At 43.3% G+C, this 27,719-nt stretch overlaps 1 protein-coding gene across 18 annotated transcripts in view; it reads left to right on the top strand.

Annotated features, from left to right (window-relative positions):
- Window positions 1-27,719, top strand: part of LOC140427828 (uncharacterized) — a 507,915-nt gene that overhangs the window by 232,641 nt on the left and 247,555 nt on the right. For all 18 annotated transcript variants that reach the window (XM_072513572.1, XM_072513555.1, XM_072513571.1 and 15 more), the window contains 4 exons: window positions 10,817-10,957; window positions 11,889-12,032; window positions 13,738-13,881; window positions 14,489-14,632. In XM_072513572.1, the coding sequence (XP_072369673.1) occupies window positions 10,817-10,957; window positions 11,889-12,032; window positions 13,738-13,881; window positions 14,489-14,632 (573 nt within the window). The remainder of the gene's footprint in view (window positions 1-10,816; window positions 10,958-11,888; window positions 12,033-13,737; window positions 13,882-14,488; window positions 14,633-27,719) is intronic.

Raw genomic sequence — 27,719 nt, 5'->3', positions numbered from 1 at the left:
TCTAATGCAGGTAGGGAATATACAGTGAATGGTAGAACCCTCAAGAGTATTGAAAGTCAGAGAGATCTAGGTGTACAGGTCCACAGGTCACTGAAAGGGGCAACACAGGTGGAGAAGGTAGTCAAGAAGGCATACGGCATGCTTGCCTTCATTGGCCGGGGCATTGAGTATAAGAATTGGCAAGTCATGTTGCAGCTGTATAGAACCTTAGTGCCACACTTGGAGTATAGTTTTCAATTCTGGTCACCACACTACTAGAAGGATGTGGAGGCTTTAGAGAGGGTGCAGAAGAGATTTACCAGAATGTTGCCTGGTATGGAGGGCATTAGCTATGAGGAGCGGTTGAATAAACTCGGTTTGTTTTCACTGGAACGACGGATGTTGAGGGGCGACCTGATAGAGGTCTACAAAATTATGAGGGGCATAGACAGAGTGGATAGTCAGAGGCTTTTCCCCAGGGTAGAGGGGTCAATTACTAGGGGGCATAGGTTTAAGGTGCGAGGGGCAAGGTTTAGAGTAGATGTACGAGGCAAGTTTTTTACACAGAGGGTAGTGGGTGCCTGGAACTCGCTACCGGAGGAGGTGGTGGAAGCAGGGACGATAGTGACATTTAAGGGGCATCTTGACAAATACATGAATAGGATGGGAATAGAGGGATACAGACCCAGGAAGTGTAGAAGATTGTAGTTTAGTCGGGCAGCATGGTCGACACGGGCTTGGAGGGCCGAAGGGCCTGTTCCTGTGCTGTACTTTTCTTTGTTCTTTGTTTGTTCTAAGTGATTGGCCACGCTAAATTGCCCCTTAAAAAAAAAAGTCTGCTGTCACCGAGTTTTCTGTTCTCATGGAAGGAGCGCACTCAAACACTAATAGCCATTTCCATTTTTATATATGGTTGGGCCTGATGTGAGGCCCGAACATTTTCTGCTTATTATTTCAGACTTTTGGCATTTAGCTTTTTAATTATCTACTATCAATTATTCCATTGTTTTGGTGAATGACTACAGAGGTTTTGTATTTGGTTTCTTTGCTATATCTTCCAGACCATGTGCTTCCAAGCACTGACACTCCAGATGTGGTTAGTCCAACCCCAGTTGATGAAATGATGAATATAAAAGAGAAAGACGTCAGAGTTACGCCCAACAATATCTGTCCCAAAGGCTGGATGTTATAGTGTGATTTTACGTGAGGAACTACCTTCCAAGAATCAACGCTTCCCTTTCTCACATGGAATGTAGCAGACAGCACTCATATGTGTGCTAATACACATAAGTACCCTTTCCATATCTATATACCTTGGTGTCTGACTCCAGTGATGATCTCCATTGGGCGCTGCTTGTAGTCCCACTGCGCCCACCTGGCACTGCTGGGACCACAGAACCACCGGCCATCTGGTTAGCTAGCAGCTCTCTGATGTGGAACCTTCTGTCCCTGAGGGGTGGAATTCCCACCTCGGCCTACTAACGGTACGGCTTTAAATTAACAGCAAGGCAGCCGATCTTCCCGTGTGCGGGATCCTCACTGAATCTTTAGTTAGGGGGTTGCGGTTGGTGTGGGTATCATGGCATCCCATAAACCCCAGTCCGTAAATACTAAAAGTGAAGTCAAAAGAAGGGTGGGTCTGATTAGGAACAAAAAAATAAATCTTTTTACAGGGGCAAATAGCATTTGAGGTATTACCTGTTTATCTAGCATATTGCTTCAATGAAAAAGAAGATGTTGGCAATGCCAGTTAGGTAGAGAATTCCAAAGATTCGCTACACTCTGAGTGAAGAAATTCCTCCTCATCTCAATTTTAGTTGGCCTGCCACTTATTCTGAGACTGTGTACCCTGGATCTAGACCATGAGCTCGGGGAAACATTCTTTCTGTATACACCCTGTCTAGCACCTTACAAATGATGTGAGCATCAACAAGATTACCTCTCATTCTTCTAAACCCCAGAGAATTGAGGTTCAGTCTCCTCAATCTCTTCTCAGAGGGCAGTCCTGCCATCCCAGGCATTAGTCTGGTTAACCTCAGCTGCACTCTCTTTATAGCAAATATATCCTGCCTTGGGGAAGGGGACCAAAACTGCACACAATACTCTGAGTGTGGTCTCAGCAAGGCTCTATACAAATGAAGGAAGACACCTTTACTCCTGTACTCTACATCCAGCACAGAAACAACATAAAGTCATTAATAGAATAGTCCCAAGCCATATCAGGCCAGAAAGAGAAGAAAACCTTGGAGGGAGTTATTTAAGTGGAGATTTAATTTGCAAGTAAAGAATGTCATGTTAGTCTAAATAAACAAATATCTACCCCTTTGTTGGAACACCGCATACAAATGATGCACCAAAATAGTGTAAAACTATTGTCGCTGTCAACGATGTGTGTGTTCAGTATAGCTCCAGTGTCTAAATTTGATAATATAGAGTAAAAGTAAAATACTGCGGATGCTAGAAATCTGAACATGCTGAAAATACTCAGGCTGCATCTGTGGCAAGAGAAAAACAAGAATTAACATTTCAAGTCCAATATGACTTCTTCAGAATTGAAAGAGGGTAGACATTTTTTGTGTTTTTTCTGCCATTGAAAGTGGGGGAGGGGGAGGATGAACAAAAGGCAAGGTCTGGGACAGGGGAAAGGGCGGGAGAGATAAAATGACAAGAATATGGTGGAACAAAAGAGAGTGATAATGGTTGTAGTAAAGAGATAAAGCCTGAAATCAGAAAGCATTTGTTACAACAGCAGACTATTTTGTACATCATTTGTATTTTGCACAGTATTTATATTTTGCACATATGTGATGAGCACACTGCATGTTGCCTTTTTGTCGCTAAAGCATGAAACAAACTAGTCAATATATCGTAGACCTTACGGATTTGATTATATCACTAAAGCTATGTTGGTTGGCTTCTAAATTGGGAATATGACAAAGTTTAGCCACAGTTTATGTGAAATATGTTACTAGGACTGTTGTTGAACATTAATTTTTGTCGAAGAAACACTGATCAAATACTTCTAACCTGTGTGAAGTATATTCAAAGTTAATGAGCGTGGTATTCTATTTACTGTTTTTTATTAAGTTTATAATTGCAGATGCTTTGTAGAGCCATTGTGTCTCGAAAGTGTCATGTGAGAGTACCTTTAAGAAATGGGTGTTTAAGAAATGTACCTTTAAGAAGGGTGTTATCAGTGATGTCAGAGTGTGGGTGGAGCTGGGCTGTCTGTCATCTTTTTACTTTCGTTTTAGGCTGTTTGCTGCAGAGTGGGTTTTAGTTTCGTTTTCAGAGCTGGATAGCTGCAGTCACAGCCAGAAGGTGTATTAGTCTCTCTCTGTGTAATCTAAAAACTGTAACTCGATTCTTTGGTGATTTAAAACTAATAACTGCTCTCAGTAGTGACTTTAACCTGATGTACTTCTGTTAAAAGTTCTTTTTTTAAGTCTTTTGGATGTTAAAAGGACAGCTTCAGGATTACTTAGTGTTGTATTCTTGGGGGTTGTATTTGAATTAATGGTTGCTAAGATGTTCACTGTATGTTTTAAAAAGGTTAACTTGAGTTCATAGAATAAACATTGTTTTGTTTTTAAAAATTACTTTTCCATTTCTGCTGTACCATACCTGTAGAGTGGGCTGTGTGCTCCCCATACCACAATCTATTAAAGTTGTGGGTCAGGTGAATTCCATGATACACTTTGGGGTTCTCTAAACCCTGGCCCATAACAAATTGGGGGCTCGAGGAGGATAAAAGTCTATCTATCGGATTGGCTTAGTGAACTTAAAGACAGTGAGGGGTGAGCATATTGTGGTTGCTTTTCAGGTATGGTATTCTAGTTTAAGTAGGGAGTGTGTTGTGGACAATGGCTCTTTCAGAGGCTCAGAAGTTTTTGGGGGTGGAGACGATCACACACAGTACCTTACGGACAGAGACTAAAAACAGACTGATAGATTTGGCAAAAACATTGCAGTTAACATTACCTGACAAAATGCAACAAGATGAGGTAATTATGGAGGTGGCTAAGCATTTAAAGTTGCCTGAGATTACAGTTTGACTCATTGGAAATGGCAAAAATGCAGTCACAAATTAGACAAATGGAACATGCGAAAGAATTAAAGCAGCTTGAATACGAAAGAGAGGAAAAAGAAAGAGAAAGAGATGGAGCGGAAAGAGAAAGGGAAAGAGAGAGAGAGGAAAAAGAAAAGGAGAGAGAAGAAAGGAGAAAAGAAAGAATAGCCCTAGCAGAACAAAAATAAAGAGAAAGGGAGATACAGATCAGGGAAAAAGATAAAGAGAGAGAGTTTGAACTTCAGAAAATGGCCATGAAACATGACAGTCAGTTAAAATTGGAAGACGTGAAGGGAAATGTACAGTTGGATGATAGTGATGAGGATAGTGAGAAAGAGCGTCAAAGTCGAAGGCTTGGTGGAAATCTATTTAAATATGTCCAAGCATTGCCAAGGTTTGATGAGAAAGAGATAGAAGCCCTTTTCATTTCATTTGAGAAGGTAGCTAAACAAATGAAATGGCCACAGGACATGTGGGTATTACTGATTCAAACAAAGCTGATAGGTAGGGCTAGTGATGTGTTTGCATCACTACCGGAGGAGGTATCTGGGACGTATGAGGAGGTGAAAAAATCGATCTGAGGTGCATATGAACTAGTGCCTGAAGCCTACAGACAAAGGTTTAGAAATTGAAGGAAAGAATTTGGTCAAACATACACAGAGTAATTTTGATAGATGGATAAGGGCTTTGAATATAGACCAAACGTATGGAATAGACAATAGAACATTACAGTGCAGTGCAGGCCCTTCGGCCCTCGATGTTGCGCCAACCTGTGAAACCAATCTAAAGCCCATCTACACTATTCCATTATCATCCATATGTTTATCCAATGACCATTCAAATGCCCTTAATGTTGGAGAGTCCACTACTGTTGCAGGCAGGGCATTCCACACCCCTACTACTCTCTGAATAAGGAACCTACCTCTGACATTTTTCCTATATCTATCTCCCCTCAATTTAAAGCTATGTCTCCTCGTGCTAGCCATCACCATCCGAGGAAAAATGCTCTCACTGTCCAACCTATCTAATCCTCTGATCATCTTGTATGCCTCTATTAAGTCACCTCTTAACCTTCTTCTCTCTAACGAAAACAGCCTCAAGTCCCTCAGCCTTTCCTCATAAGATCTTCCCTCCATCCCAGGCAGCATCCTCGTAAATCTCCTCTGCACCCTTTCCAATGCTTCCGCATCCTTCCTATAATGCGACGACCTGGCTAAACCCAGTTTAGCACACTGGGTTAAATAGCTGGCTTTTAAAGCAGACCAAGGCAGGCCAGCAGCACGGTTCAATTCCCGTTCCAGCCTCCCCGAACAGGCGCCAGAATGTGGCGACTAGGGGCTTTTCACAGTAACTTCATTGTAGCCTACTTGTGACAATAAGCGATTTTCATTTCATTTTCATTCATTTATAAAAATAACAAACAGCAGTGGCCCCAAAACAGATCCTTGTGGTACACCACTAGTAACTGAACTCCAAGCTGAACATTTCCCATCAGCAATCACCCTCTGTCTTCTTACAGCTAGCCAATTTCTGATCCAAACCACTAAATCACCCTCAATCCCGTGCCTCCGTATTTTCTGCACTAGCCTACCGTGGAGAACCTTATCAAACGCTTAACTGAAATCCATATACAACACATCAACTGCTTTACCCTCGTCCACCTGTTTGGTCACCTTCTCAAAGAACTCAATAAGGTTTGTGAGGCATGACCTACCCTTCACAAAACCGTGTTGACTATCCCTAATCAAATTATTCCTTTCTAGATGATTATAAATCCTATCTCTTATAATCCTTTCCAAGACTTTGCCCACAACAGAAGTAAGGCTCACTGGTCTATAGTTACCGGGTTGTCTCTACTCCCCTTCTTGAACAAGGGGACAACATTTGCTATCCCCCAGTCTTCTGGCACTATTCCTGTAGACAATGACGACATAAAGATCAAAGCCAAAGGCTCTGCAATCTCCTCCCTAGCTTCCCAGAGAATCCTAGGATAAATCCCATCCGGCCCAGGGGACTTGCCTATTTTCACTGAAGCTCTCAGAGAAATTATACTTTTGGAGGAGTTTAAAAATTCAATTCCTGATGTAGTGAGAACTCCCGTAGAAGAGCAGAGGGTTAAAACTGTGAGGTTAGCAGCAGAAATGGCAGATGATTATGAATTAGTTCATAAATCAATGTTTGGCTTCCGACATCAGTTTCAGCCTCTGAGGGATAGAAACCGGGGACATGAGAAATAATCAAGTGGTAAAGATAAAGGTGATCTGATGGGAGATAATGAGAGAGTGTACCTCAGATTAGAAAAGTAATCCAGGAGGCTGGAAAAGAAAAGAAAAGTTTCAAATGTTTTCACTGTAATAAACTGGGCCATGTAAAGTCACAGTGTTGGTGGTTGAAGAAAAGCACTGGGAAGGCTGATGTGGTAAAACAGGATAAGACAGTGGGGTTTGTTAAAGTTGTAAATGAAAGCCCAAGTGAAGCGAAGGAGGTGCAAAAGATTGTACAGCCTAATCAAGAGGTGATTGATAAGAAGGTGCCAGATCTCTTTAAAGAATTTACTTGTGTGGGTAAAGTTTCCTCATGTGTATCAGGAGGAGCAGGTAAAGAAGTCACAAATTTAAGAGATATGGGAGATGGTCAATCTTTAATGGTAAGAGATGAGGAGTTATGTAGTTTGGGAAGAATGTTGCCAGAGAAGGTGGTAATATGTTGAATTCAGGGTGAGAGGAGTAGTGTTCCATTATATAAGGTAAGGTTGGAAAGTTCAGTGAGAGTGGTGAAGTGGTAATATGAGTAATAGAGAAACTATCTTGTCCAGGAATGCAGTTTATCTTGGGTAATGATATAGCTGGATCGCAGGTGGGAGTGATGCCTACTGTGGTTGATAAGCCAGTGCAAAATCAGACAACTGAAATGTTGAAGGACGAATATCCTGGGATTTTTCCAGATTGTGTCGTAACAAGGTCGCAAAGTTACAGGTTAAGGCAAGAGGAGAAATCAAAGAGTGAAGATGAAGTTGAAGTGCAATTATCAGAAACAATTTTTGATCAGATGGTTGAAAAAGAACAAGACCAGGTGGAGGATGAGGCGGATATTTTTAGTTCAGGAAAATTGGCGGAGCTACAACAGAAAGATGTAGAAATAAAACGAATGTATCAGAACGCATATACGGAAGAGGAATCTGAGTGTATACAAGAGTGTTATTACCGTAAAAGTAATGTCTTGATGAGAAAATGGAGACCTTTACATAGGCAGGCGGATGAAAAGTGGGCAGAAGTTCATCAAGTAGTATTGTCGGTAGGGTAGAGAAAGGAGGTTTTGCGAGTTGCACATGAGGTACCAGTGGGAGGTCATTTGGGAATAAGGAAAACTCAGCTAAAATCCAGAAACATTTTTATTGGCTTGGACTACATAATGATGTAGTTAAATTTTGTCAATCATGTCACACATGTCAAGTGATAGGGAAACCTCAAGCAGTGATAAAACTAGTGCCCGGAATACCCATTCCAGCATTTGAGGAACCTTTTACAAGGGTCCTAATTGATTGCGTAGGACCGCTTCCTAAAACAAAAAGTGGGAATCAATATCTTTCGACTATAATGAATGTGTCTACGAGGTTTCCAGAGGCCATTCCAGTACGTAATATTACAGCTAAAAGGATTGTGGAGGAGTTACTTAAATTCTTTACTCGATATGAACTACCCACAGAAATACAATCGGATCAAAGATCAAATTTTACCTCAAGATTATTCAAAGAAGTTATGGATAGCTTAGGAATAAAACAATTTAAATCAACTGTGTACCATCCAGAATCGCAGGGAGCGTTAGAAAGGTGGCATCAGACATTAAAGACAATGTTGAGGGCTTATTGTCACGATTATCCAGAGGATTGGGAAAAAAGGAATTCCATTTGTACTGTTTGCAATTAGGGATGCACCTAATGAGTCATCCAAATTCAGTCCTTTTGAACTAATTTTTGGTCATGAGGGAAGAGGACCACTTAAATTGATTAAGGAAAAATTGGTGAGTGAGAAACCAGAACTTACATGATTGGATTATGTGTCAAATTTTAGGGAACGATTAAATAGAGCAGGTGAATTGGCTAGACAACATTTAAAAGTTGCACAAAATGTGATGAAACGGGTCGTGGACAAGAAATCCAAAGTTTTGCCAGTGGAGATAAAGTTTTAGTATTGCTACCAGTGTGTCGTGTGAGGGTACCTTTAACACCTGGATGTTTAAGCAATGTACCTTGAAGAAGACAGTGATGTCAGAGAGTGGGTGGGGCTGAGGTCAGTTAAGCCATTTTGCAGTTGGGTTTTGGAGTTTGAAAAGTGCCTGGCTGTTTTTTCTGAGAGCAGCTAAAAAGTGCCTGGCTGGTTTTGCTGAGAGCAGTTTAAAAAGTAGAAAGCCATTTTGAGACAGCAATTGGGTATGTCTGTGTGTTTTCAGAATGTTTGCAGGAAGAAAGCAAGGTGCTGGAGCTGAAGTCTCCCAAGCTAATATATCTCTGCCATTCTACAGAAAATATATATATCATTTAACCTGATGTGATACTGTTTAAAGGTGTTAAGTCTCTTGGAAGTTTGAAGGAACATTTTAAGGAGTTATTTACTGTTGCAATATTTTCTGAGTTAACTTTGAAGTAAGGGGTGTTAAGAGATCCAATGTTTATTTAAGATGTTAAGTTGAGTTCATGGAATAAACAGTGTTTTGTGTTTAAAAACCCACGTGTCCATAATTGTAATCCCACACCGAGGGAAAAAGTTGTGTGCTAGGAAAAGCAACAAATCCATGAAAGGGAGAGGTCGGTTGAACTCCATGATACATTTTGGGGTTCTGAAAACGCCTGGACAGTTGGTAGGATTTCGCAGGCCAGATGGTGGGGGATGAATGTAATGCAACATGAATCCCAGGTCCCGGTTGAGGCCGCACTCATGTGTGCGGAACTGTCCTGGCTCGACACAATTCACACCTCTTTAACCTGGGGTAACCCCATCTCTGGATCTGTAAAGATTTAATCACCTGCTAATGCTTGCATTCCAAGCATTGTCTGGCATCTTTGAATCTGTCTATATATATGTTTCTGGAACATACCTCTTCATTCACCTGAGGAAGGAGCAGCGCTCCGAAAGCTAGTGACATCGAAACAAACCTGTTGGACTGTAACCTGGTGTTGTAAGACCTCTTACTGTGCTCACCCCAGTCCAACGCCGGCATCTCCACGTCGTGATAATTTTCAGCCAGACATGGAAAGAACATTTGAAACATCTGATGGAGTTATTCGATCAACATCAAGAGGCGGGTTTGGTGATCAACCTAGCCAAAAGTGAATTTGGAAAAGCTCAAGTCATTTTCCTTGGCCATACAATCGGACAGGGTCGAATAGTCTCAAGGGATGTGAAACCGACAGATATTGAGGAGTTTCCAATGCCCTCATCACAAAGGGAACTAAAGCAATTTCTTGGCATAAGTGGATTTGATCGAACATTTGTGAAAATATTTGTAGTGTGGCTGCTCCACTGATAGACGTGCTGAAGAAACGTCAAAAATTTCAGTGGACAGCGGACTTTCAACAGGCATTTGACTGCCTGAAAGCTGTGATAACCAATGCTCCTGTGTTGGAGAATTACAAGGGATTCTGTGATCAGATTGGACTAAAGTATCTGACTTTAAAGGGAAATACTGAGGCGTAGAGAAATGGATGGATCGTGCAAAGACCTTCGTGTTCAAAGAGATGTCAATTGAGAAGGATTCCAGTTGGGTTCTTTTTTCTTTCTCATTTTGTTATTGATATTTTATGAAAACCTTTAATAAAAATTATTTTTTCAAAAAAAAGGTTTGCATGGTGACAGAATATCAGGGCACATTCTGTCGATGCTATATCACATTTTTCCTGTTAAATTAATATTTGGTTTGCTTGAGTATGTAACATATTTGATGGTCAGCACACTGTCTTGCATGGAATCCATTCATTGTGAAAACAAAAACCACTTAATGTCTTCTGGGTTGTATGCAATCAGGGTACATTTCTTAGATTATTTGATCAGCGTGCTTCAATCATGAAGGTTAGGCATTCTGTTTGGCTGGAGAATACCCATTTAATGTAATGAAAGAATAAGACAGATTCTGAAAAGGTATTACATAAAGGTATTATGTTGTCCAATAATATAAAAACATACAACAACTCGGGTGTCATTTCCATGAGATATTAAGAATTTTCTATCTGGATTCCTTCTTATCCCCAGCAGACTATGAGGTGCCAACCTCTGTCCCTCGCAATGTGTTCAGTTCAATCTCAGACTATGAGCTGCCAGTTCCTCCACATGTGTTCAAACCAATCCCAGCTTCTGAACCTTCTAAGGTAGCAGAGAAAGAGGTTCCAGGTATTTCCAACAATATTTGTGCCATCGGTATCAACTTAAAAATCGAGGAAATAATTATTAGTGCATTTTAAGCTCTGTGATACAGTAACAAATGGTTAGAACACATGCTGTAGATTCAGTGCCATCCTTTTAAACTTCAGTGAGTGTTTGGTTTACTTGAAATAGACAGTATCTTATGCATAGTTTAGTTTTCTGTGGAGTATTATATGTGCATTACATAGCTATATTGCAATCATTAACAAAATTACAACAAAACAATAGATCAATTCTACAGCAGTGCGACATTTATGTCCCGGCTTACAAATATGTTGATCAACATAACACAAGGATTATTGTCATGGGAAATGAAGAATGTTCTATTTGGCTTCCTTCTTATCCTCTGCAGACCATGAAGTGCCAACTCCTGACACTCGTAATGTGTTCAGTTTAATCTCAGAATATGAGTTTCCGGTCACTGACACCCCTAATGTGTTCAATTCGATCCCAGAATCTGAACCTGCAGATATAGGAAAGAAAGAAGTTGCAGGTACTTCCGACAATATTTCTGCCTCGAACATGAACTCGGGAATGAAGTGAATGATAAAAAGTGCATGTTGAGGTTTGTGCTAAAGCAAGGGAAGATCAGACACATGCTGTGGGTGCTATGCCATCACATGTTTTGAATGAAATTTGTCAGTTCACGCTCTTGCATGCAACTCATTCAGTGTTGTGGCACAAATTATATGAATTATATTATCCATAGCATATATCCTGTATATGCATTTTGCTTCTTTCTTGGTAGCTTGGGTGAACAACATCCTTATTTCATGAAGCTCAGTGGCTGTGCTTGGCTAGAAGGAAGTCTGTCAACCTATTAAGGCTGTGCTGTTGTGAAGTTTATTGTTGATAATTAGCTTTATGTGGTGGAAGCAATGTTACTGCATGGAATATCTGTTATCATACCACTCTCCTATGAACCTTTTGGAAGTCATTTATTGTCACTTCACAAAGCATATAAATGCACATTTCACAGAACTTAAGCATTTTGGTTATCACTGTTGATTATTTGCACAGCATGCTTATTTTGTAAATTTTAGACATTGTCCTTGGCTATAAAGTGTCTGTCAACCTGACATGACGTTATTGTGAAGTTTATTGGATATATAATTTATTTTTACATATTGGAAATAATGTTGTGGCATTGAGTCTCTATTGTCATATCACAATTATATAAATCGTTATAAATAATATTGAATTGATTAATTTTCACACTGAGTGTAATTTAGTATTGAATGGAATGTATTATTATATTCTGTATTTAGTTACTTGGGAATGCATTTAATTATTTTTTAAATGGCAGCATACTATCCCTGTGCTCCATTAACATCCAGAAATACAAATGTACTTATCAAAATAACGTGGGGATTATTTTCACTTGAGATTAAGAATGTTCTATCTGGATTCCTTCTTATCCCCAGCAAACCGTGAGGTGCGAACCTTTGACCCTCGTAATGTGTTCAGTTCAATCTCAGACAATGAGCTGCCAGTCACTGACTTTCCATATCTGTTCAACCCAACCCCAGAAACTGAACCTGCTAAGATAGGAAAGAATGAAATTACAGGTACTTCTGACAATATTTGTGTCTTTGGTGTGAATACATGAGTGGAGTAAGTAAAATAAATGCACCTCATAGTTCACTGCACACTGACAGTTTATTTGGGCACACGATACATGCTTTGTGTCACAGTGTTATAATTAATGAGTATTTGGTTTAGTTTTGTGTATCGTGCTTTTGATAGTTAAAACACAACCTTTCATGGAAGCCATACATAGTTCTTGCACAATGTACATGAAATATACAATCCACAGGAATATCTGCATTTTAACTCTGTTAGACTATTTCATCAACATGTTTATTTGATGATATTTGGGCAGTGCACATGGAGAAGGATATTACGGCATTGTGAGTGTGCGGTGGATTGTTCTGCCAGCATGGTAGTAGAGATGAGGACGTCTGACTCTGTGGAGAGACTAGAGAAGCTGAGGTGTTCTGTTCTAGAGCAACAAACACTAATGGGAGATTGAGTAAACATGTTTGAAGTTCTGAGAGGGTTAGATGGAGTAAATAAGGAAAAATCATTTTCACTGGCATGAGGGTCAGTAGCCAAAGGACACAGGTGTGAGGTAATTTATAAAAGCACTAAAAGTGTAATAAGGATACTTTTAATATGGTTAGGTTACTTTGGCAACATGTTTATTTGGCACCGCCCAACGAGAAGGATTTCAAGGCATTGTGAGTGGACAGGGGGTAGATCTGCTAGCATGGTAGTAGAGATGAAGCCTTAAGGGGCTGATTTAGATCAGTTGGTTCGTGATGATCCAGTGTGTGTTCAATTGCCGAACTGGCTGAGGTTATTCATGAAGACCCCGCCTTCTCAACCTTGCCTCTCACCCGAGGTGGGATGACCTTCAGGTTAAATCACCAACAGTCAGCTCTTCCAAAATGGGAGAGCAGACTATGGAGACTTTCATTTTCCGAGATGAAGACTTCTGTCTCTGTGGTGAGACTAGAGAAGCTGAGGTGTTCTGCTCTAGAGCAACGAATGCTAATGGGAGAGTGAATAGATGTATTTAAAGTTCTGAGAGAGTTAGATGGAGTAAATAAGGAAAAACTGTTTTCACTGGCATGAGTGTCCATAGCAAAGGAATGCAAGAGTGAGGTAATTTATAAAAGCACTGGAAGTGACACAAGGAGAATTTTTGTACACAGCGAGTGATCTAGTAAACACTGCCCGATAGACTGACGGATGATTTCAATGGTAACTGTCAAAAGTGAAAAGTACTTGAAGTTGTAAAAAACTGAGGGGTATGTGGAAAGAGCAGGAAAATGAAACAAATGGGATATTCCTTGCAAAGTACTGGCACGAATGAGGTGACGAATGGCCACTTTCTGTGCTGTATAATTCCATAATTTAAGTTTTAGAAATTGCTCGGCTGTAAGGAGTCTGTCAGTTTATCATGGCTACACATTAAAAACAGTAAAAACAATGTTGCTGCTTGGAGTTTCTTATTCATCACTTTGTATGAAACCTTTTGAATATTATTTCATTAGTTAGTGAATGCGTGGTTTTGTAGTGTTTAATATTGCATGCAAAGTAATATTAGTTTGATTAGAAATCAATTTAAAAGTTATTGTAAAACCAATATGAGTGTTAATGTTCTGCATTGTAATGGTGTCCAGCAGTGCAAATGTCTTTACCAGTACAATAGAGGTATAATTTTCATGAAATTAAGAATTTTGTATCTGGGTTCCTTCTTATCCCCAGCAGACCGTGAGGTGCCAACCTCTGATACTCCTACTGTGTTCAGTTCTGTCTCAGACTATGAGCTGCCAGTCACTGACTCTCCATATGTGTTCAGTCCAATTCCAGTATCTGAACCTGCCAGAGCAGGAGAAAAAGAAGTTACAGGTACTTATTACAATATCTGTACCTTGGAAGTGTACTCAGGAATAGAATAAATAATGTGTACACTTTGAGATTAGAGCTGCATGTGTTAGGACACATACTGCAGATTCTGTGCCACAGTTTACAGTTAAAGAAGTGTTCAGTTTAATTGTGTCCAATGTGTATTTGGTGGTTATTTCACTATGTTGCATGGAATTCATGCACACTTGCTGCACAGAGATGAAATGAGCGATCCATTCTACTTCTCATAGAATTTTGCTTCAATCTGTTGTCATTTAGTCAGCAAGCTTGTATCATTAAGCTTAGAGACTGTGTTTGACTATAAGATGTCAGTCACCTTCTGATGATGTAACATATGGAAGCAATGTTGCCACACAGAATGTCTATCATATCACTATTATATGAATCTTTTTGATAATGCTGAACTAATTCATTTGCGCACTTACATTCCATTACTTTGTAATGCATTGAATTATTATTATAACAAAAGAATACTACAACAGTGCCACATTGATGTCCGGGAATACAGGTATGTTCATCACAAGAAGCACAGAGATTATTTTCATGAGAGATTAAGAATTGTTTTATCTGGCTCCCTTCTTATCCCCAGCAGACCATGAGGTGCGAATCTCTGACACTCGTAATGTGTTCAGTTCAATCTCAGACTATGAGCTGCCAGTCACTGACTTTCCATATCCGTTCAATCCAATCCCAGGACCTGAACCAGCTAAGATAGAAAAGGGTGAATTCACAGGTATTTCTGTCTGTCGTTGTGTTTTTGACCTGAACATAGGAGGAATGGGGTAAACAATGAATGCACGTTGAGGTTTGCGCTACAGTAAGTGATAGCCAGGGGGAAATCTGTAAATTCTATTGCCACAATTTTAAAGTCAAATGAGTGTTTGGTTTAGTTATGTATGAAACCCATTCATCGTCGCTGCATAAAGTATATGAAAGTAGCAATCTGCTGCTTTTCTACTGGATTTTATAAAGTTTGACTGTCTTTTGGATTATTGGATCAGCATGCTCACTTCCTGAAGTTTGGGCATCCCATAGTACCAAGGCCTTTGGAGTGAGTGGAGAACAGAGTCACTAGAATGGTAGCAGGAGTGAAAATATCATTTATTTTTGAGAGATGAGAGAAGCTCGGATGAGTTTCCTTAAAATAAAAAATGTTAATGGGGAATTGGATACCCGCGTTCAAAGTTCTGATTGTTGAAATGATGAAAAACCTTTCACTCTGGCACGAGGTTCAGTAACCAAAGGACTGTGAAGTATTTTGCAAAAGAATCATAGATAGCGCAAAGACAATTATTATCACAAAACTTGTTCTTCTGGCCAGCAATGCTGCTAGAACCAACTTAAGTTTAAAATCACTGAGAGAAATAGATTTCACAGCTTTTCAGATAGAGCATCGCAGACAACTCTCTGAGGGGAAAATATCCTCCTCATCTCTCTCTAGATCTTTTGCTAATTATTTTGAATCTGTGACCATTACTTATTTTTTTTTTTAAATAATATTTTATTGAAAATTTTTGGTCAACCAACACAGTACATTGTGCATCCTTTACACAACATTGTAACAATACAGATAATAATGACCTTTTTAAAATTTAAACAAAAACAACAACAAATAAATAAATATTAAATAACAAAAAATAAAAACTAGCCCTAATTGGCAACTGCCTTGTCTCAGGCCACCCCCCCCCCCCATCCCCCCCCATCCCTCCCCCCCCCCCCCCAAGTCCTGGGCCGCTGCTGCTGCCTTCTTTGTTCTCCCCTATCTATCTTTCCGCAAGATATTCGACGAACGGTTGCCACCGCCTAGTAAACCCTTGAGCCGACCCCCTTAGGACGAACTTAATCCGCTCTAACTTTATGAACCCCGCCATATCATTTATCCAGGTCTCCACCCCCGGGGGCTTGGCTTCTTTCCACATTAGCAATATTCTGCGCCGGGCTACTAGGGACGCAAAGGCCAAAACATCGGCCTCTTTCGCCTCCTGCACTCCCGGCTCTTGTGCAACCCCAAATATAGCCAACCCCCAGCTTGGTTCGACCCGGACTCCTACTACTTTCGAAAGCACCTTTGTCACCCCCATCCAAAACCCCTGTAGTGCCGGGCATGACCAAAACATATGGGTATGATTCGCTGGGCTTCTCGAGCACCTCGCACACCTATCCTCCACCCCAAAAAATTTACTGAGCCGTGTTCCAGTCATATGTGCCCTGTGTAATACCTTAAACTGAATCAGGCTTAGCCTGGCGCACGAGGACGACGAGTTTACCCTGTTTAGGGCATCTGCCCACATCCCCTCCTCAATCTCCTCCCCTAGCTCTTCTTCCCATTTCCCTTTTAGTTCGTCCATCATAGTCTCCCCTTCGTCTCTCATTTCCCTATATATATCCGACACCTTACCGTCCCCCACCCATTTCTTTGAGATGACTCTGTCCTGCACCTCTTGTGTCGGGAGCTGCGGGAATTCCCTCACCTGCTGCCTCGCAAAAGCCCTCAATTGCATGTACCTGAATGCATTCCCTTGGGGCAACCCATATTTCTCGGTCAGCGCTCCCAGACTCGCAAACTTCCCATCCACAAATAGATCTTTCAATTGCGTTATACCTGCTCTTTGCCACATTCCATATCCCCCATCCATTCCCCCCGGGGCAAACCTATGGTTGTTTCTTATCGGGGACCCCCCCAATGCTCCGGTCTTTCCCCTATGTCGTCTCCACTGTCCCCAAATCTTCAGTGTAGCTACCACCACCGGACTCGTGGTATAGTTCCTTGGTGAGAACGGCAATGGGGCTGTCACCATAGCCTGCAGGCTGGTCCCCCTACAGGACGCCCTCTCTAATCTCTTCCACGCCGCTCCTTCCTCCTCTCCCATCCACTTACTCACCATTGAAATATTAGCGGCCCAATAATACTCACTTAGGCTCGGTAGTGCCAGCCCCCCCCTATCCCTACTACGCTGTAAGAATCCCTTCCTCACTCTCGGAGTCTTCCCGGCCCAAACAAAACCCATGATACTCTTTTCTATCCTTTTGAAAAAAGCCTTCGTGATCACCACCGGGAGACACTGAAACACAAAAAGGAATCTCGGGAGGACCACCATCTTAACTGCCTGCAGCCTCCCTGCCATTGACAATGCTACCATATCCCATCTCTTGAAATCTTCCTCCATCTGTTCCACCAACCGCGTCAAATTTAGCCTGTGCAATGTGCCCCAATTCTTAGCTATCTGGATCCCCAGGTAACGAAAGTCTCTTGTTACCTTCCTCAACGGTAGGTCTTCTATTTCTCTACTCTGCTCCCCTGGATGCACCACAAACAGCTCACTCTTTCCCATGTTCAATTTATACCCTGAAAAATCCCCAAACTCCCCAAGTATCCGCATTATTTCTGGCATCCCCTCCGCTGGATCCGCCACATATAGTAGCAGATCATCCGCATATAAAGATACCCGGTGTTCTTCTCCTCCCCTAAGTATTCCCCTCCATCCCTTGGAACCTCTCAGCGCTATCGCCAGGGGCTCAATCGCCAGTGCAAACAGTAATGGGGACAGAGGACATCCCTGCCTTGTCCCTCTATGGAGCCGAAAATATGCCGATCCCCGTCCATTCGTGACCACACTCGCCACTGGGGCCCTATACAACAGCTGCACCCATCTAACATACCCCTCTCCGAACCCAAATCTCCTCAACACCTCCCACAGATAATCCCACTCCACTCTATCAAATGCTTTCTCGGCATCCATCGCCACTACTATCTCCGTTTCACCCTCTGGTGGGGCCATCATCATTACCCCTAACAACCTCCGTATGTTCGTGTTCAGCTGTCTCCCCTTCACAAACCCAGTTTGGTCCTCATGAACCACCCCCGGGACACATTCCTCTATTCTCATTGCCATTACCTTGGCCAAGACCTTGGCATCTACATTGAGGAGGGAGATTGGTCTGTAGGACCCGCATTGTAGCGGATCCTTTTCCTTCTTTAAAAGAAGCGATATCGTTGCTTCTGACATAGTCGGGGGCAGTTGTCCCCTTTCCTTTGCCTCGTTGAAGGTCCTCGTCAGTAGCGGGGCGAGCAAGTCCAAATATTTTCTGTAAAATTCAACTGGGAATCCGTCCGGTCCCGGGGCCTTTCCCGTCTGCATGTTCCTAATTCCTTTCACCACTTCTTCTACCGTGATCTGTGCTCCCAATCCCATCCTTTCCTGCTCTTCCACCTTGGGAATTTCCAGCCGATCCAAAAACTCCATCATTCTCTCCCTCCCATCCGGGGGTTGAGCTTCATACAATTTTTTATAAAATGTCTTAAACACTTCATTCACTCTCTCCGCTCCCCGCTCCGTCTCTCCATCTTCGTCTCTCACCCCCCCTATTTCCCTCGCTGCTCCCCTTTTCCTCAATTGGTGTGCCAGCAATCTGCTCGCCTTCTCTCCATATTCATACTGTACACCCTGCGCCTTCCTCCATTGTGCCTCTGCAGTGCCTGTGGTCAGCAAGTCAAATTCCACATGCAGCCTTTGCCTTTCCCTATACAGTCCCTCCTCCGGTGCTTCCGCATACTGTCTGTCCACCCTCAAAAGTTCTTGCAACAACCGCTCCCGTTCCTTACTCTCCTGCTTCCCTTTATGTGTCCTTATTGATATCAGCTCCCCCCTAACCACCGCCTTCAACGCCTCCCAGACCACTCCCACCTGAACCTCCCCATTGTCATTGAGTTCCAAGTACTTTTCAATGCATCCCCTCACCCTTAAGCACACCCCCTCATCCGCCATTAGTCCCATATCCATTCTCCAGGGTGGACGCCCTCTTGTTTCCTCCCCTATCTCCAAGTCTACCCAGTGTGGGGCATGATCCGAAATGGCTATAGCCGTATATTCCGTTCCCCTCACCCTCGGGATCAATGCCCTACCCAACACAAAAAAGTCTATGCGTGAATAGACTTTATGGACATAGGAGAAAAACGAGAACTCCTTACTCCTAGGTCTACTGAATCTCCACGGGTCCACCCCTCCCATCTGCTCCATAAAATCCTTAAGCACCTTGGCTGCTGCCGGCCTCCTACCAGTCCTGGACTTCGACCTATCCAGCCTTGGTTCCAACACCGTGTTAAAGTCTCCCCCCATTATCAGCTTTCCGGTCTCTAGGTCTGGGATGCGTCCTAGCATTCGCCTCATAAAATTGGCATCGTCCCAATTCGGGGCATACACGTTTACCAACACCACCATCTCTCCCTGTAATTTGCCACTCACCATCACGTATCTGCCCCCGTTATCCGCCACTATAGTCTTTGCCTCGAACATTACCCGCTTCCCCACTAATATAGCCACCCCCCTGTTTTTCGCATCCAGCCCCGAATGGAACACCTGCCCTACCCATCCTTTGCGCAACCTAACCTGATCTATCAGTTTCAGGTGCGTTTCCTGTAACATGACCACATCTGCTTTAAGTTTCTTAAGGTGTGCGAGTACTCGTGCCCTCTTTATCGGCCCGTTAAGCCCCCTCACGTTCCACGTGATCAGCCGAGTTGGGGGGCTTCCCACCCCCCCCCCCCCCTTGCCGGTTAGCCATCATCTTTTTCCAGCTTCTCGCCCAGTTCCCACGCGGCTGTATTTCTCCCAGACGGTGCCCCCCCGCCCATCCTTTCCCGCACCCACTCCCCCCTTTCCCCAGCAGCAGCAACCCAGTAATTCCCCCCTCCCCCCCCCCCCGCTAGACCCCCCGCTAGCGTAATTACTCCCCCCATGTTGCTCCCAGAAGTCAGCAAACTCTGGCTGACCTCGGCTTCCCCCCGTGATCACGGCTCGCCCCGTGCGGCGCCCCCTCCTTCCTGCTTCTCTATTCCCGCCATAATTATCATAGCGCGGGAACCAAGCCCGCGCCTCTCCCTCGGCCCCGCCTCCCATGGCCAACGCCCCATCTCCTCTCCCTCCCCACCTCCCCCCATCACCACCTGTGGGAGAAAGAAAAGTTACCAAACCGCAGGATTAATCATACAATCCCTCTTCGCCGCCCCCCCCCCACTCGTCCCACCACTTTGTCCAAACGTTCATTTTCGTAGTCCAATCATTCCAATTTTTCTTCTACAATAAAAGTCCACGCTTCATCCGCCGTCTCAAAGTAGTGGTGCCTCCCTTGATATGTGACCCACAGTCTTGCCGGTTGCAGCATTACAAACTTTATCTTTTTTTTGTGAAGTACCGCTTTGGCCCGATTAAAGCTCGCCCTCCTTCTCGCCACCTCCGCACTCCAATCTTGATAGACGCGGATCACCGCGTTCTCCCATTTACTACACCGAGTTTTCTTCGCCCATCTAAGGACCATTTCTCTATCCTTAAAACGGAGAAATCTCACCACTATGGCTCTGGGAGCTTCTCCTGCTCTCGGTCCTCGCACCATAACTCGGTATGCTCCCTCCACCTCCAACGGACCCGTCGGGGCCTCCACTCCCATTAACGAGTGCAGCATCGTGCTCACATATGCCCCGACGTCCACCCCCTCCACACCTTCAGGAAGGCCAAGAATCCTCAAGTTGTTCCTCCTTGCGTTATTTTCCAGTGCCTCCAACCTCTCCACAGATCGTTTCTGGTGTGCCTCCTGTATCTCCGACTTCACCACCAGGCCCTGTATGTCGTTTTCATTCTCTGCTGCTTTCGCCTTCATGACCCGAAGCTCCTGCTCCTGGGTCTTTTGTTCCTCTTTCAGCCCTTCAATCGCCTGTAATATCGGGGCCAACAACTCTTTCTTCATTTCCTTTTTTATCTCCTCCACGCAGCGTTTCAAAAACTCTTGTTGTTCAGGGCCCCATATGAAACTGCCACCTTCCGACGCCATCTTGGTTTCTGCTTGCCTTCCTTGCCGTTGTTCCAAAGGATCCGCTGCAATCCGGCCACTTTCCTCTCCTTTTTCCATCCGTGTCCAGGGGGAACACCCTTCTGGTTTACCGCACGGTGTTTTCAGCCGTTAAAATTGCCGTTGGGGCTCCTATCAAGAGCCCAAAAGTCCGTTTCACAGGGAGCTGCCGAAACGTGCGACTCAGCTGGTCATCGTCGCACCCGGAAGTCGTGACCATTACTTATTAACCACATACCAGAACAAAGAACACTACAGCACAGGAACAGGCCTTTCGGCCCTCCAAGCCTGTACCAGCCACGGTACCAACCTCTGCCAAAACCCTCAACACTTCCTTGTGCCGTAACCCTCTATGCCCATCCTATCCATGTGTTTGTCATGATGCCTTTGGAACGCCGCTAATGTATCTGCTTCCACAAACTCCCCTGGCAACCACTCACCACCCTCTGCGTAAAAAACATCTCTAAATTTTGCCCCACGGACCTTAAATCTATGCCCCCTGGTGACTGACCCCTTCACCCTGGGAAAGAGTGCCTGCCCATCCACACTGTCCATGCCCCTCATAATCTTGTAGACCTCTATCAGGTCACCCCTCAACCTCTGTCTTTCTAATGAAAACGGTCTGAGTCTATTCATCCTCTCCACATAGCTAACACCCTCCAGACCAGGCAACATCCTGGTGAACCTCCTCTGCACCCTCTCCGAAGCCTCCACAGCTTCTGGTACTGTGGAGACCAGAATTGTGCGCAATATTCCAAGTGCGGCCTTACCAAGGTTCTATACAACGGTAGCATGACTTGCCAGTTTTATACTCGATGCCCCGTCCAATGAAGGCAAGCATTCCGTATGCTTTCTTGACTATCTTGCCCACTTGTGTAGCCACTTCAAAGATCTGTTGACCTGTACGCCCAGATCTCTCTGACTTTCTATATTCCTAAGTGTTTTGTCATTTATGGTATATTCCCCTCTATGTTAGACTTACCAAAAGGTATTCCCTCACATTTGTCCAGATTAAACTCCATTTGCCATTTTTCTGCCCAAATCTCCACCCTATCTATGTCCTGTTGTATCTTCTGGTAATCGTCAACACTATCTGCCACTCCACCAACCTTGGTGTCGTCCGTGAACTTACCAATCAGATCGGCTACATTTTCCTCCAAATCGTATATGTACGCTACAAACAACAGAGGCCCAACCACAGATCCATGTGGAACACCACTAGTCACAACCTTCCATTCAGAAAAACACCCCTCTACTGCTACCCTTTGCCTTCTGTGACTGACGCCGTTCTGTATCCATTTTACCACCTCACCACTGATCCCGTGTGACTTCACCTTTTGTACCAGTCTGCCATGAGGCACCTTGTCAAAGGCTTTACTGAAGTCCATGTAAACAACATCCATCGCCCACCCCTCGTCAATCATCTTTGTCACCTCCTCACAAAACCCGATCAAGTTAGTGAGGCATGAACTCCCCTTCACAAAACCATGCTGTCTATCGCTTATGAGTCTATTTGTTTCCAAATGGGTATTAACCCTGTCCCTGAGAATTCTCTCCAATAATTTACCTACTACCGATGTAAGGCTCACCGGCCTATAGTTTTCAGGATGATCCCTGCTACCTTTCTTAAACAGCGGTATCACTTTAGCTATTCTCCAGTCCTCTGGGATCTCTCCCGTATCCAATGAGGATACAAAGATGTCAGTCTAGGCCCCAGCAATTTCCTCCCTTGTTTCCCTCAGTATTCTGGGGTAAATCCCATCCGGCCCAGGAGACTTATTGACCTTAATGTCTTTTAAAAGACCCAATACTTCCTCCTTTTCGATGTTAACATGATCCAGACTGTCCACACACCCTACCCAAGAATCATCTTCCAGAAAGTCCCTTTCTTTGGTGAACACTGATGCAAAGTACTCATTTAGTACCTCACCATTTCCTCTGACTCAACACATAGGTTCCCCCCACTGTCCTTGGAAACCATTTTTCTCTCCACTGCTTTAGAGCCACTCATCATCTTGAAGACTGTTATTAGGTCACTTCATTGCCTTCTCTGTTCCAAAGAAAACAGCCTTAACTTTACTAACTTCCCCATATAACTGAAGTTTCTCATCCTAGTATATTGGTATATCTCCTCTGGACCCTAACATCTTAAGTAATCATGCCATGATTATCCACAGGACTAACCAATGATTTATACAGTTCTAGCAGTTTCTCTGCATTTCTATTCTATGTATGTACCCGCGCAATCCATATGCTTTTTTAACTAGTTTGTCAAATGGCTTCCAGATTTAAGGATTTATATATTGAGATGGCAGGGCCTTCTGCTCATCTACACTTTTCAAAATTACACTATTTATAGTATAATGTCTTTCATCGTTTCACACCTCTCCGTGTCAGCAATGCATTGCCCATTTCACCACTCTGTGATCTTCAGCTTCCATAACAGTCCTCATTCTGATCTATTACATAAGAAGAACATGAGAACTCAGAGCAGGAGTAGGCAATTAAGCCCCCCTAACCCTCTCCGCCAGTCAATGTGATCATGGCTGATTTTCTCTCGGCCTCAACTACACTTTCCTGCCCGGTTGCCCTTCAACCCATTACTAATGAAAAATCTGTCTACCTCCTCCTTAAATTTACTCAATGTCGTGGCATTCACTGCATTCTGGGGTAGCAAATGCCACAGATTCACAACTCTTTGAGAGAAGTAATTTCTCCTCATCTCTGTTTTAAATATGAAACCCCTTATCCTAAAACTATGACCTCTCATTCTAGATTGTCCCACAAGAGGAAGCATCTGCTCCACGTCTACTTTGTCAATACCTTTTATCATCTTCTATACCTCAATTAGGTCTCATCTCATTCTTCTAAACTCGAGAGAGTATAGGCCTAAACTGTTCCATCTCTCTTCAAAAGACAAACCCCTTATCTCTGCATTCATTCTCGTGAAGTTCCTCTGAACTTCCTCTAATGCATATACATCCGTCCATAAATAAGTGGACAAAAACTGAGCACAATACTCCAGGTGCGGTCTCACTAATGCCTTGTACCGTTGCAGCAATGCTTCGCTACTTTTATACTCTATTCCTTTAGCTATAAAAGCTAACATTCCATTTGCCTCCTTAATACCTGCTGTACCTACATACTAGCTTTCTGCGATTATTGCACGCGGATAGCCAGATCCCTCTGCATCGAAGCACTCTGAAGTTTCTCTCTATTTAGAAAATTACATTGTCTCTTACAAGTTTTGTGTCACCGGTAAACTTTATAATGTTGCTCCCTATAGCTGAGTCAAGATCATTTATAAAAATTGGAAATAGTAGACCCAAATCTGACCTTTGGCCAATACCACTGTAAAAGACCTCCCAATTTGTGAAAGCCGTTTCACCATCACTCTCTGCTTTGTATCACTTTTGCCTGCATATCACCACTTTCTTTGTAATTCCAATGGCCTCCATTTTAACAGGCTTCTGGTGTGGCACTTTGTCAAATGCCTTCTGAAAGTCCAGACGTATAGCTACTGCACAACCTTGGCCAGTCTTCTTTGCTATTGCATCAATGAATCCTAGAGTGCAGAAGGAGGCCATTAGGCCCATTAAGTCTCCACCTAGGCCCAATCCCCTGCTCTATCCCTGTGACCCTGCACATTGATCATGGCCAATCCATCTAATCTGCACATCTTTGGACTATGGGAGGAAACCGGAGCACCTGGAGGAAACCCACGCAGACACGTGGGGATATGCAAACTCCAGACAGGCATTCACTCAAAGCTGGAATTGGACCCGTGTCCCTAGTGCTGTGATGCAGCAGTGCTAGCCACTGTGCCACCGTGCTGCCCAATAGTTAGTCAGATACATTTAGCCTTCAGCAAAATCACGCTGGATCTTCTTGATTCATAAGAACTAGGAGCAGGAGTAGGCCATCTGGCCCCTCGAGCCTGCTCCGCCATTCAATGAAATCATGGCTGATCTTTTGTGGACTCAGCTCCACTTTCCGGCCCGAACATCATAAACCTTAATCCCTTTATTCTTCAAAAAACTATCTATCTTTATCTTAAAAACATTTAATGAAGGAGCCTCGACTGTTTCACTGGGCAAGGAATTCCATAGATTCACAACCCTTTGTGTGAAAAATTTCTTCCTAAACTCAGTCCTAAATCTACTTCCCCTTATTTTGAGGCTATGCCCCCTAGTTCTGTTTTCACCCGCCAGTGGAAACAACCTGCCCGCATCTATCCTATCTATTCCCTTCATAATTTTATATGTTTCTATAAGATCCCCCCTCATCCTTCTAAATTCCAACGAGTACAATCCCAGTCTACTCAGCCTCGCCTCGTAATCCAACCCCTTCAGCTCTGGGATTAACCTAGTGAATCTCCTCTGCACACCCTCCAGTGCCAGTACGTCCTTTCTCAAGTAAGGAGACCAAAACTGAACACAATACTCCAGGTGTGGCCTCACCAACACCTTATACAATTGCAGCATAACCTCCCTAGTCTTAAACTCCATCCCTCTAGCAATGAAGGACAAAATTCCTTTCGCCTTCTTAATCACCTGTTGCACCTGTAAACCAACTTTTTGCGACTCATGCACTAGCACACCCCGGTCTCTGCACAGCAGCATGTTTTAATATCATTTAAATAATAATCCCTTTTGCTGTTATTCCTACCAAAATGGATAACCTCACATTTGTCAACATTGTATTCCATCTGCCAGACCCTAGCCCATTCACTTAGCCTATCCAAATCCCTCTGCAGACTTCCAGTATCCTCTGCACCTTTTGCTTTACCACTCATCTCAGTGTCGTCTGCAAACTTGGACACATTGCCCTTGGTCCCCAACTCCAAATCATCTATGTAAATTGTGAACAATTGTGGGCCCAACACTGATCCCTGAGGGACACCACTAGCTACTGATTGCCAACCAGAGAAACACCCATTAATCCACACCCTTTGCTTTCTATTAATTAATCAATAGAATCCTCTATCCATGCTACTACTTTACCCTTAATGCCATCCATCTTTATCTTATGCAGCAACCTTTGTGTGGCGCCTTGTCAAAGGCTTTCTGGAAATCCAGATATACCACATCCATTGGCTCTCCATTATCTACCGCACTGGTCATGTCCTCAAACAATTCCACTAAATTAGTTAGGCACGACCTGCCCTTTATGAACCCATGCTGCGTCTGCCCAATGGGACAATTTTCATCCAGGTGCCTCGCTATTTCTTCCTTGATGATAGATTCCATCATCTTCCCTACTACCGAAGTTAAGCTCACTGGCCTATAATTACCCACTTTCTACCTACCTCCATTTTTAAACAGTGGTGTCACATTTGCTAATTTCGAATCTGCCGGGACCACCCCAGAGTCTAGTGAATTTTGGTAAATTATCACTAGTGCATTTGCAATTTCCCTAGCCATCTCTTTTAGCACTCTGGGATGCATTCCATCAGGGCCAGGAGACTTGTCTACCTTTAGCCCCATGAGCTTGCCCATCACTACCTCCTTAGTGATAACAATCCTCTCAAGGTCCTCACATTGGTTAATTAATAGAAACCAAAGAGTGGGGATTAATGGGTGTTTCTCTGGTTGGCAATCAGTAGCTAGTGATGTCCCTCAGGGATCAGTGTTGGGCCCACAATTGTTCACAATTTACACTGGCATGTTATTTGTGTCTTCCACTGTGAAGACCGACCCAAAAAACCTGTTCAGTTCCTCAGCCATTTCCTCATCTCCCATTATTAAATCTCCCTTCTCATCCTCTAAAGGTTAGGTGGATTGGCCAACATTCCCTCAGTGTCCAAAATTGCCCTTAGTGTTGGGTGGGGTTGCTGGGTTATGGGGATAGGGTGGAGGTGTCGACCTTGGGTAGGGTGCTCTTTCCAAGAGCCAGTGCAGACTCGATGGCCGAATGGCCTCCTTCTGCACTGTAAATTCTATGAAAGGACCAATATTTACCTTAGCCACTCTTTTTTGTTTTATATATTTGTAGAAACTTTTACTATCTGTTTTTATATTCTGAGCAAGTTTACTCTCATAATCTATCTTACTCTTCTTTATATCTTTTTTAGTAGCTTTCTGTTGCCACCTAAAGATTTCCCAGTCCTCTAGTCTCCCACTAATCTTTGCCACTTTGTATGCTTTTTCCTTCAATTTGATACTCTCCCTTATTTCGTTAGATATCCACGGTTGATTTTTCCTCTTTCTACTTGACGGTAGAAAGAGGTATAAACCTTTGTTGGTATAAACCTTTGCTGAGCACTGTGAAGAATCGCTTGGAAGGTTCTCCACTGCTCCTCACCTGTTCCACCATAAAGTCTTTGCTCCCAGTCTACCTTAGATAGTTCTTCTCTCATCCCATTGTAATCTCCTTTGTTTAAGCATAAAACACTAGTGTTTGATTTTACCTTCTCACCCTCCATCTGTATTTTAAATTCCACCATATTGTGATCGCTCCTTCCGAGAGGATCCCTAACTATGAGATCATGAATCAATCCTGTCTCATTACACAGGACCAGATCTAGGACAGCTTGTTCCCTCGTAGGTTCCATCACATACTGTTCTAGGAAACTATCGCGGATACATTCTATAAACTCCTCCTCAAGGCTGCCTTGACCGACCTGGTTAAACCAATCGACATGTAGATTAAAATCCCCCATGATAACTGCTGTACCATTTCTACATGCATCAATTATTTCTTTATTTATTGCCTGCCCCACCATAATATTACTATTTGGTGGCCTATAGACTACTCCTATCAGTGACTTTTTCGCCTTACTATTCCTGATTTCCACCCAAATGGATTCAACCTTATCCTCCATAGCATCGATGTCATCCCTTACTATTGCCCGGATGTCATCATTAATTAACAGAGCTACACCACCTCCCTTACCATCCACTCTGTCCTTCTGAATAGTTTGATACCCTTGGATATTTAACTCCCAGTCGTGACCACCCTTGAACCATGTTTCAATA

This window comes from Scyliorhinus torazame, chromosome 8 (genome assembly GCF_047496885.1).
Source record: "Scyliorhinus torazame isolate Kashiwa2021f chromosome 8, sScyTor2.1, whole genome shotgun sequence".
In the NCBI taxonomy this organism is placed as follows: Eukaryota; Metazoa; Chordata; class Chondrichthyes; order Carcharhiniformes; family Scyliorhinidae; genus Scyliorhinus; species Scyliorhinus torazame.
The sequence above is the reverse complement of the archived record's forward strand: the minus strand, read 5'-3'. Positions and strand labels throughout refer to the sequence as shown.